This window comes from Thermobia domestica, chromosome 11 (genome assembly GCF_964235325.1).
Source record: "Thermobia domestica chromosome 11, izTheDome1.hap1.1, whole genome shotgun sequence".
Lineage (NCBI taxonomy): Eukaryota > Metazoa > Arthropoda > Insecta > Zygentoma > Lepismatidae > Thermobia > Thermobia domestica.
Window position 1 is genome coordinate 257,702,349 of NC_137464.1, and position 12,318 is coordinate 257,714,666.

Sequence of the window (12,318 nt, forward strand, 5' to 3'; positions counted from 1 at the left end):
AAATATCCAACAAAACAAAAAGATGAAACATAGTACAATAATAATAATAATAATAATAATAAAATAATAATAATAATAATAATAATAATAATAATAATAGTGCTTATTTATTTCATAATAATAATAATAATAATAATAATAATAATAATAATAACAATTTATTTCTTATACACCTAGGTACAATTTGTAAAAATCAGAAAAAGTTACTGATACTGTGTACCGTCATAAAAAAATCATCGCTATTGAGTATAACTTATCCTGTGCATCATTATTAACAGTTCTATACACATGAAATCGACTACGTGGGAATAAGTACAGACTTGCCTCTATATTTATCGGATTATATATAAAGTTGTCAAGTAATATATAGATTTTCCCTTATAACCCAAAAGAAAAAGAAAGTCGAATGTCCATTTTCTTTAAAAGTGCTTGTTGAACAGGTTGTCATGTGCACCTACGACACTACTGCTATCTGCTGAGGAATCTGTAAACTAAAGCTTGGTGGTTGCTGCTATGTCGCAAAATATATACTAGCTACTCAAACTTTAGAGTTATTTTCTAGACAACTCTGTACTTATCAAATGTTTCGTGTCGAGTATGGTGCTGTATAGGGTAAACGTAGATATTAAGGAATAACGATAAAGAAAAAAAACGACAGAATGCGTTAGAAATTCGATTTTAAAGAGAAGAATGGAAAGAAAATTCACAATAAGAAAGTATTAGTGAAAGTTGCTGAAAGAAGAGTAATATTTTTTAAAAAGTCAAAAAGAGGAAAAACAATTTCTTAGGAGGACATTATTTGATAAAAGTAACAAGAGAAAAAGTATTTCTTAGAGTATTAGTTCACAAAGGCCGGCCGTAGCCCCGTCGAACATGTAACTCCGTCTGTGCGTTCGTAAACTCATAATATCATTGTCTTACATTTTGCATTGCAAAGACTTCGTTTCCTTACAAAGATGCCAGTTCTTAATAAATTTACCAACTTATACGCGTTTGGGCCTCTAGAAAGGAAATAATATCACATACTTCCTCCTTCTCATAAATGCACTGTGTAACTGCTGTCGGTATTTTGCACTCTCCGCAACCTACAATGTGAAAATAAGGAATCTTAATTTCTGAATTCTTCTTGTATATTGTAAAGTCAAACCTGCTTCTTTTATGATTTGTCAATTTGTTATCTCTTTCCAGACATTATCGTTATGAACATAAGTTGGCGTGCCTTCTGTGGAAGATTGATATGCGTGACGTCACTATAATTCCAACCGAAACAGCTGAATGTGGAGGTAACAAAAGCATGGTAAGTTGTTTGTTGTGACATTGGCCCTTGTGTACCTGAAGCCCTTGTGTACCTGAAGCGCTTGTGTACCTGAAGCGCTTGTGTAACTGAAGCCTTTGTGTATCTGAAGGCCTTGTGTACCTGAAGTCCTTATGTACTGAGGGCCTTGTGTACTTGAAGCCTTGTATACCTGAAGCCTTTGTGTACCTGAATCCCTTGTGTACCTGAAGGCCTTGTGTACCTGAAGCGCTTGTGTACCTGAAGCGCTTGTGTAACTGAAGCCTTTGTGTATCTGAAGGCCTTGTGTACCTGAAGTCCTTATGTACTGAGGGCCTTGTGTACTTGAAGCCTTGTATACCTGAAGCCCTTGTGTACCTGAATCCCTTGTGTACCTGAAGGCCTTGTGTACCTGAAGGCCTTGTATACCTGAAGCCCTTGTGTACCTGAAGGGCTTGTGTACTTGAAGCCCTTGTGTACCTGAAGGGCTTGTGTACTTGAAGCCCTTGTGTACCTGAAGGGCTTGTGTACTTGAAGGGCTTGTATACCTGAAGCTCTTATATACCTAAAGGCTTTGTGTACCTGAAGGCCTTGTGTATCTGAAGCCCTTGTGTACCTGAAGGCCTTCTGTATCTGAAGCCCTTATGTGCCTGAAGTCCTTATGTACCTGAAGGCCTTGTGTATCTGAAGCCCTTATGTACCTGAAGGTATTGTGTATCTGAAGCCCTTGTATACCTGAAGGCCTTCTGTATCTGAAGCCCTTATGTGCCTGAAGCCCTTATATACCTGAAGGCCCTGTGTACCTGAAGGCCCTGTGTACCTGAAGGCCTTGTGTATCTGAAGCCCTTATGTGCCTGAAGTCCTTGTGTACCTGAAGCCCATTTCATTCAGATCACAAGTCGTCAATGTCAAACAGCAATCCAAATGTAAAACTAGTAATATTTCCTGATTAGAGGTAGACCATACTAATTGGTCGGAGACAGGAAGAGCTATTATATTGTTTATACATGTAATTATGATCAACTCATATGATTTTAACTATACAAACATCATTCTGAAAAAGATGGTTTGAAAATCGTTGTCAATGATCATACCTTCAGGACAACCAACCTCAAACGCGCCTTGGAAAGCTATTACCAGTAAAGATTCCGAAGAAAGCTACACGAATTGGTTCTTGTATTATTCCAGTAAATAATGAGAATATTTTAGGCAAATTTACAACTAGTATATTTGTAACAGTTGAGAGTGTGTGTATCACCGCTAAAAGTGTGTCACAATTAGGACAAAACACGATCTCATAGTAAACAGTGTATTTTTCTACTTTTACAGTATATGTCTAAAACTGCAGTTAGTGATTTTTATTTCGAAAGTATTAACTAAAAGTCCAAACCAAAACTTTGAAATCTCATAACTCAGAAACCAAAGATCTGCTCAGGAAAATATTTCATAGAAAAATTATACAAGTCAAATTCTATCACCATGCCAAGTTTCGTCAGAATCAAATTAGGTCTGTAGATCACATATAACATAAACTGTGTTTGTGATTTCTTTCGATATAAATATCAAATGAAAAACGGGTGTTATAAATACAATTTGCAAAAAAGAAGACAATATAGCTGGGTGGGTACAGGGTGGAAGATAACTCCACCGAAAAACTTCAAGAAGTGGCTCCTTGTATGAAATGAAAGGAAAAAGTTCTAGAGAACATGTTTCCAAAAGGACTTAGTTATAAACTGCCAAAAATTGAAAAATAACTTTTTCTAACGCCCTAGCTTCAAAATTATGGAGTATATCGCAAGCGGGTCAATAACATACGCTCTATCTAAATATACATCTGCTACTGCAACTAATTGTATAGTGAAAGTTAGGCTACGTAGATATATTTTAAGTATTAATCGTGCATTCATTTCGCAAGGGAATTTCAGAAAAGAAATATTGGGAAATTTTGCAATCAAGGAAGGGAAGAATTCTTCCTGTAGTCACTCTGTCAAATCATCATTGGGTCACATAATTTTCAACTTAGTGAGTAATACTTTTTTTTTTTTTGAATTTGCGGTATCTATTTGGCAGTATGTACAAACTTTTTTTCCTTTCATTTAGTATAACGAAGCAATTCCCGAAGTTTGGCGGTGTTATTTGACTACATCCTGCTACAACTTAAATAAATATTAACCTTATTTAATGAGTAAAATATAAAAATAGGAGAGGAGACAATAGAACAGGTGACTAGTTTTCGATGCCTGGGTAGTATTATTCGTGATGACATAAACTGTGAACGTGAAATTAAAGCAAGAATAGAAATGGCGAAAGAATCCTTTAGGAGGAAGAAAAGTCTATTTTGTGAAACCTTGAATAAAGAGTTGAGAAAAATACTTATAAAATGTTTCATGTGGAGTATTGTATTGTATGGGTCAGAAACATAGACATCACACAAAAATTATAAAAAACGACTGGAAGTTTTCGAAATGTGGGTGTTAAGAAGAATGGAAAGAATTAGCTGGATCGAGCAGAAAATGAATGAGAGTCTTAGAAATAGTGGGGGAGAAAAGAGAAATCTTAGATATTATCAAGAAGAGGAACAGAAGGTAGTTGGGAAGTTGAAACTGTATCATGAGGGACGTGCTAGAGGTGACAGGAAGAAAAAGGAAGAAGTCTACAATTAATGGACGATATCGAAAGAGAGAAATCATATGTGAAGACGAAGAGGTTAACGGAAGACCGTGGAGTATGGAAGCTTCTCAGTCGCGGCAAGTGACCTTCTAATAATGGCAGAATACCTATGATGAAGATGATGATATGTAATAAATTTAGAGAGCATGTCCTATTATATCATTTTATATCAGTTGAGATATTGATATGATTTTATATTGCTTTCGAATGTCTGATTCAAGCTTTACGATATTCTACTAAACCCCTACTTATATACTTCTTCTTTCCAGATTCAAGTTTGTCGTCATAGCGTCTTTGGTGCACATGGGAGTTTGTTAAATCCAGATTCGTCTGACAACCAAACGGATTTCAGTCCCAAGAGAGCATACACGAAGATTGGCCTTTATAAGGGGAACATAGTGGCCATAAAGCCAATTCACAAGAAGAGTATTGATCTTACTCGGAATATTAGAAAGGAGCTCAAACAGGTAAGTAATCAATCTCTTACTATCCTATATATATACTGCAAAGTATTGCAAATGAATATTCGTAAGATTCTTACTTTAAGCTTTTTTCTTTTTTCTTTCTTTCTTTCTTTCTTTCTTTCTTTCTTTCTTTCTTTCTTTCTTTCTTTCTTTCTTTCTTCCTTTTTTTACATTTTTCTTTCTAACTTAAAATGTAAATTGTATTGCTTATAAATAAAATACAAAGCCAATGAACTGATTCATAACTACTATTTTTGTAGTTCCGGTACTCTCTACCATGATATATCATAATATCATAGTAACATTCGCTCAATCTGTTCGACTCCGCAAGGATTTAACTAACTAACTCACTCTATGGCGTATGGAACCCGGAGGTTCAATGCCGCGTTCACAAAAGCTCTCCATTGACTTCTGTCCTTAGCCAACTGGATCCAGTTTCTACTTTGTATTCCTAGTTCTGCGAAATCTATCTTAATATTGTCCTCCCATCTGCGTCTATGTCTTCCTAATGGTCATTTTCCGATTATATTTTTCAGTTGAAACTTTGAAAGTGTTTCTACTTTCTTTCACCTTGGCTACATGACCTGCCTATCTGAGCCTCCGAGACTTGATGACCCTAACAGTGTTTGGTAAACGGTATAAATTATGACATTCCTCGTTATGAAGTTTCCGCCATTCCCCATTCCTGTTCCTCTTGGGTCCGAATATTCGTCTCAGGATCTTGTTCTTAAACACTTTCAGTCTGCGTTCTTATCTCAGACTAAGCGAGCACGTTTCGCAACCACACAGGACAACAGATATGACTATCGTTTTGTATATATATATTCCAAGCTTCAAATTCTTCGATAGAATTCGCGACGGCAAAAAATTTTAAACAGAATAATAACACAAATGCCCCTACAGGGATTTAATACATTCATTTTTAACTGGATGATAGGATTGCCTACCAGACAAATGTCGTGTTCCTATTGTATGATGTGGGAGCAGGATTTTACAAAGATATGGCAGTGAGCAAGCAACACATAGAGCAAAGCACGGTAGAGAGAGAGGATAATGTAGAACAGAATGAAACAAGCGTTGGATAAGTATCCATGGATCCAAGAGTAGTGTTACTGCAAGACCATCGCCTACGCCATTTGCCTGCCACAGCCCACTTTTATCCTGTGTGCTCCTTCCCCTATCCGTGTGGTTTGCTGAGAAGATGAGGAGTTAGAAATTACTGTCTTCAAGAAGGAACCTGAAAGATAATGTTGTGTACAAACAAATTACTACTATTATATGTTAGAACTGAGTATAATTCTCATTGTCAAATACTAGTCCTTGTCACAAAACTCGAGACACGTAATAAGTATTGTGATGAAAGTTTTCCCATATACAACTCCTTCTTTCTTCTGTCATGCTATCACCATATTCTTATATAAAATCACATTCCAACTTTTCTACTTGACCTAATAAACAAGTAATTTCCAACTGAAAGTCCTGTAACGACACAGTTTTTTTCGTAGTAAGCCACACAAAAAGAAGTAACGGGACAAAAAGCCTTGTGTTGATAGAATACAGTGTTAACAGGTAAGTAAGAGTATCGGTAGCGTAGTCGATACTTTTGCAAGTATACTAGTTGTTGATCCACATAATTAACCGTACACCGACAACACTTGAGTTTTCCACTCCCATACGTCATCCCCTTCTCTCCTACTCTTATTGTGCTTCTCATTTCATTTCTCAGATTGTAAAATCTCGCACCTACGTTATACATCGGACAAGAAATAACTGTTATAAGCTTTTGTACAGGGATTTATTCAGCATAATTAATATATACATTACTAAAAATGAGGAACTAAATCTCGTAAGATTATATATATTTGCCCTGTTTATTATTTTAGATCCGAGAGATGCGCCACGAGAATATTATACCTTTCATCGGTGCGTGTGTTGATACTGGCAACATCTGCCTGCTCACTGCGTACTGCGCGCGAGGAAGTCTGGAAGACGTGATGGCCAATGAAGACCTACACTTGGATAATATGTTTGTTTCATCTCTAGTTGCTGATATTCTGAAGGTAAGAACTGTTATTCTATATCTTTACTCTTGTACGGTGTGTGTGTGTAAAGTAAATATGCATTTCTTACGCATGCACAAGTACAATAATACATAACATCAACTTAATCTGATAGCAATTGTTGAAAAAGATCCCCGTGAACATCTAGACATCTCCGCAAGCATTTCTTGTTCTCCCCAATGACTTTTGCAACTTTGTGATGTGGATTCCGCGTTCGATTTCCAGTAGGGAAGCCTTGAAATTTGAACGCATTACTTCAGCGGAGACTCAGATTCCACCTTAAATTGTGGGTCCACATCTCACAGAACCTTGGTGTTGAAAAGAGGCACTAAAGTTCAACATAGAATAATAATATTCATAGAGCGATCCAGTCTGCTTAAATCAAAAGAAAGGGCGGGAAAATGTTTCTGGCATGGATTCAGTATCCCAAGAATAGATTCTGACAAAAAGTATCTGGTATGGATTCAGTATCCCAAGAACAGATTCTGACAAAAAGTATCCGGTATGGATTCAGTATCCCAAGAACAGATTCTGACAAAAAGTTTCTGGTATGGATTCAGTATCTCAAGAACAGATTCTGACAAAAAGTATCTGGTATGGATTCAGTATCTCAAGAACAGATTCTGACAAAAAAGTATTTGGTATGGATTCAGTATCCCAAAACAGATTCTGACAAAAAGTATCTGGTATGGATTCAGTATCCCAAAACAGATTCTGACAAAAAGTATCTGGTATGTATTCAGTATCCCAAGATCAGATTCTGACGAAAAGTATTTGGTATGGATTCAGTATCCCAAAAACAGATCCTGACAAAAAGTATCTGGTATGTATTCAGTATCCCAAGAACAGATTCTGACAAAAAGTATCTGGTATGTATTCAGTATCCCAAGAACAGATTCTGACAAAAAGTATCTGGTATGTATTCAGTATCCCAAGATCAGATTCTGACGAAAAGTACCTGGTTTGGATTCAGTATCCCAAGGACAGATTCTGACGAAAAGTATCTGGTATGGATTCAGTATCCCAAGAACAGATTCTGACAAAAAGTATCTGGTTTGGATTCAGTATCCCAAGAACAGATTCTGATAAGTATCTTGTATGGATTCAGAATCCCAAGAACAGTTTCTGACGAAAAGTGTATGGTATGGATTCAGTATCCCAAGAATAGATTCTGACAAAAAGTATCTGGTATGGATTCAGTATCCCAAGAACAGATTCTGACAAAAAGTGTATGGTATGGATTTAGTATCCCAAGAACAGATTCTGACAAAAAATATCTGGTATGGATTCAGTATCCTAAGAACAGATTCTGTCGAAAAGTATCTGGTATGGATTCAGTATCCCAAGAACAGATTCTGACAAAAAGTATCTGGTATGGATTCAGTATTCCAAGAACAAATCCTATCTCCGAATTTATCCTTCGACTGGAAGTGATACAGAATAGACCTACTACTACCGGCTTGATTATTATTGAATTGTCTAGCTTCAAAATATGAAACAGAACTTGCTTATTATTGTTAATTTCGCCTTATTAGATATTTCGAAATCAGTAACCAGTGCTATTTTTGTTGTTACAGGGAATGATTTACCTCCATGACAGTGAGATTATTTCACATGGCAACCTAAGATCAAGTAACTGCCTTGTGGACAGCAGATGGGTTCTCCAAATAACAGATTTTGGCCTTCACGAATTTAAAGGTTAGTACCATCGTATCTGTTCTGATTGTTCTACCTGAAACCAAGTTTCACAGTACTTACCCAAATACAGCTAGGTGAGCAAGTAGACCAGCGTCAATACAGAAATTCCTTACAGATCGCAGTGTTTGCTCAACAAAGCTTTTATTGTTGTAGCAATAAGTTTGGCAGTTCATTTTTTTTTTAAATACGAGGATCAGAGTAGAAATCTCAATTTCACCCCGTAGGTGTGAACTGATGATGTCTGATGCGATCTAACGGCGAAATATGTAACATCAACTACCTTTGTTTCAATACTAGAAAATGGGAAATATATACCGTTAAAGTCGCCGTTACCTGTTAAGATGTTAACAGATTGAGTCCATTAACGAACTCGGTTGAGATAATAGATCTAGCTACCAATTGCTAGAAATATAATGCAAAAATTTGCTATCCTTTAAAAGTTATTATGTGGATTACCAGAGAGACGTAAGTCTCTGTTACTCGTTAATCTGGAAACGGATTGATTCTATTCACAAATTTGGCCGAGATAATTGCTATAGCTATCTATTGCTGAAAATGATTTTTTTAAATCATTTTCTGTTAAAAAGTTGTCATGTGAAGCAACGGACGGACGTACAAACATCACAATATCATAATTCCCACTTTCGTGATCCTACTAACCAAATAATGAGAAAAAAACAGTAAACAACGCATGTATATATGTATGGAAACACTGTGTACGTCTAGTCAAGTGTTGCCTTTGGATATGAGGACATTAACTGCAATTGAAGAATGGGGCCACGGTAGACGGTGTGGTGTGGTGTAGTCTCGTAATTTAGTTAGGCGAAATCCATTAGATGCGGAGGGTTCGACTTCCCCTGAGGACCGTGGTCGGAATTCTAATTGTCCTTATTGTTTTTATGTTTGTATCCCTTTGGATTCCGATAATACTGAAAAGTCTAAAAAATAAATAGGAAGATTAAGGAGGCCCTCTTTCACAGTCGTTTTCAAAGTTGTATTAAGAGCTTAACTAACACCTCATGCTAACTTCCATATTTAGTAAGACGTAAGTGAAGTTAATAACGATTGCGAGGAAGGCCAGCCACGATTTCCCCGAAGGACAACCCTATGAAAAGGACGTAGCTGATCTTCTTTTGCAGAGAAGTCGTGTCTGTCGTTCTTCGATATAAATCGTTGATAACTTCACTTACGTGTTACTAAATACGGAAGTTAGCATCAGTTGTTAGTCAAGATCTTAATAACTAACTAACTCTATAGCGTATGGAAGTCGGAGGTTCAATGCCGCCTTCACAAAAGCTCTCCACTGACTTGTATCCTTAGCTAACTGCATCCAGTTTCTACTTTGGATTCCTATTTCTGCGACATCCAACTTAATATTGTCCTCCCATCTGCGCCTAGGTCTTCCTAATGCTCGTTTTTCGGTTGATCTTTCAGTCAAGACTTTGAACGTGTTTCTATTTTCTTTCATCCTAGCTACGTGACCTGCCCACCTAAGCTTACTAGACTTGATGACCCTAACAATGTTTGGTAAACCGTATAAATTATCTAGTTCCTAGTTATGAAGTTTCCGCCATTCCCCATTTCCGTTCCTCTTGGGGCAGAATACCCTAACAGCACAAGATGTGCGAGGCATGTGCCATTTAGGTATTGCAGCTACTTTTTAGGTACTCGGCACTTGGTACATATGGTATTCATGTGCCAAAATATAAAGAATTGTATTTTTTAGATGCCAACTGTCGCGAACATTTGAAAGTGAATATGGAAGAAATATGAAATAAAGTAAAGAGACGCGCATCATTTTGTTATAAAATTACATGGCGAGCGGATTTTATCTGATCCCAAATAGTTATCGTCGAATATACAGGGTTACAAGAGCACTCTGATTAGCCACATTAAAAAGACACCAAGAATTTATCCCCCTACAAGCGATGTTTTCTTCATCGCCTCCGTGGCCAAGTCGAAGAGCACGCGCCTATTAATCAAAGGGTTGATGGTTTGCGCCCACAGCCGGGTGCTTGTTTTTTTATTACTTTTTAAAGTGTTTATTAGACTCACCTAAATTTAAACAAAGTACGCATAAAGGTAATTTAACATATTTTAGGGGAATAATTTTCGCTTACGGTATGGAGAAGACCATACTAGGTAAGTTCCCCAGGTACATGTCAGGCATGTGCATAGGGGCGGACATAGACTGTGACTATCACTTGTCATCCATGTGATTTCTCTCTCATAGATACATAAGGCACATACTGGGAACATTCCCATGTACCTGAGGGAACATGATAGGCATATGCCTGCTATGTAATTGTGCTGTTAAGGTATTCGTCTCAGTATCCTGTTCTCAAATACTTTCATTCTATGTTCTTCCATCAGAGTAAGCGACCATGTTTCGCAACGATACAGAACAACAGGCACGATTATCGTTTTATATATTTTAACCTTCAAATTCCTCGATAGGATTTGCGACGACAAGTGACTTTGAACTGAATGATAACACGAATTCTCTGCTTTTAGTCGACATTTAATTTCTTCGTCAATATGATTTTCATAATATTTTAACGCATTCATAATTTGCAGTATTACGGTCCCGACGAACTTCCATGTATTTAGTTTTCTGACCTCTGCATTTCTTTCTATTGTTCTCCTATCATCCCCTATTAAATTTACATCATCACCATACGTCATAACCTGGAGAACTCCGTTCAACTCTAGACCCTGGTTCCTATCTTTGATTTTCCTTATAGCGTATTCTAGGACAAAGTTGAACAATAATGGCGACAACGCATCTCCTTGTTTCAGGCTATTCTCGACGAGAAAGCTTGTGGACAAAAATTTTCCTACCCGGACTTTACTTTGGGACTCATTTAAACATACCTTAATTAATCTAATTACCTTTTTCGGTATTCCAAATTCTGTAAGAACTTTGTACAATGTTTCTCTCCTAACCGAGTCGTAAGCCTTTCTAAAATCAATAAATAGTTGATGTACCGGGGTATTGTATTTCCACTTCTTTTCGAGTATTTGGCGAATGGTAAATATTTGGTCGATAAGTTGATCGATTTCATCTAAATCCGCACTGATAATCTCCAATAATTTCATATGCGTATGGGGTCAGTCTTGCTAATAGAATATTTGAAAGGATTTTATAGGATGTTGACAGAAGAGAAATACCTCGATAATTATTGCAGTCAGTTTTGTCGCCTTTGTTGTGAATTGGAACAATGATTGATTCTTTCCACCGTTGTGGCAATTCTTTCTTGTTCCAAATAAGAAGAATGAGTTTGTGTATCTTGTTCCACAATTCTTTGCCTTCAGCTAAAATTAACTCAGCCCGAATTTCATCTACACCCGGAGATTTGTGTTTCTTTAATTTCTTTATAGCGATTTCTACTTCTGTTCGGTCAGGTTATGGAATATACGGTCCCAAGCTGTTAACACAACGTTAAGAGACTACTCTGTACAAGGCTCAGAAAGTTTTTCTTTGTAAGAAGAAAATATGCTGCAGTGTTCACCTCCAGTGAGAGGGGTCTTTGGTTTGATCTCATGCAATATGAGTTAAGATAAACATCATCATATGCATGAGTTTTCCCGGGGTTCTCCCATTTTCTTTCTCATTCTTATTCTGTCAGTTCATCGCATAGCTGTTTACCTTCATTCGCCATACGTTTCCTTTAGCCTACAGGACATAATCATAGGATGTGAAACTGAAAGATTTCATTTTCCTCTTACAATTGAAGAAATACATTTTTTGTTTGTTTTTCTACGACTTATATGTTTAAACAGATTGCCTATATTATTTAGTTTATGAAATTGTACAGGTTTAGCCTAAATGATTCATCGGGTTTGAAAGCACTGTTTATTTACAAGTACCGGTATACGATGTGATTTTTTCCTGTTGGATTATGTTAAGGACAAAGTTTATGTAGCCCACTGCCAACAAAGCTGTAAGAGTTGCAGGAACGCATCACTGCTGCTGTGATGGTCATTGGCGAGAACATGCTATTAAACGTATAAACAGAACTGAATTATCGTTTGGATGTGCCAGGTGACCAAGGACGCAGACATTGAACAGTTTGGTAGAATATATTAGGCACTTGATAGGTTATCTATCTTTCCATGTATAACCCGTCTTTGTATGTCGTATACTTGTGAA

General features: G+C 36.8%; 1 protein-coding gene across 1 annotated transcript in view; it reads left to right on the top strand.

The window, feature by feature from the left end:
• Gyc32E (Guanylyl cyclase at 32E) overlaps positions 1–12,318 on the top strand; it is a 423,433-nt gene that overhangs the window by 349,724 nt on the left and 61,391 nt on the right. The window contains 4 exon segments of the mRNA XM_081732832.1: positions 1,189–1,297; positions 4,213–4,410; positions 6,291–6,467; positions 8,045–8,165. Coding sequence (XP_081588958.1) covers positions 1,189–1,297; positions 4,213–4,410; positions 6,291–6,467; positions 8,045–8,165 — 605 coding nt within the window.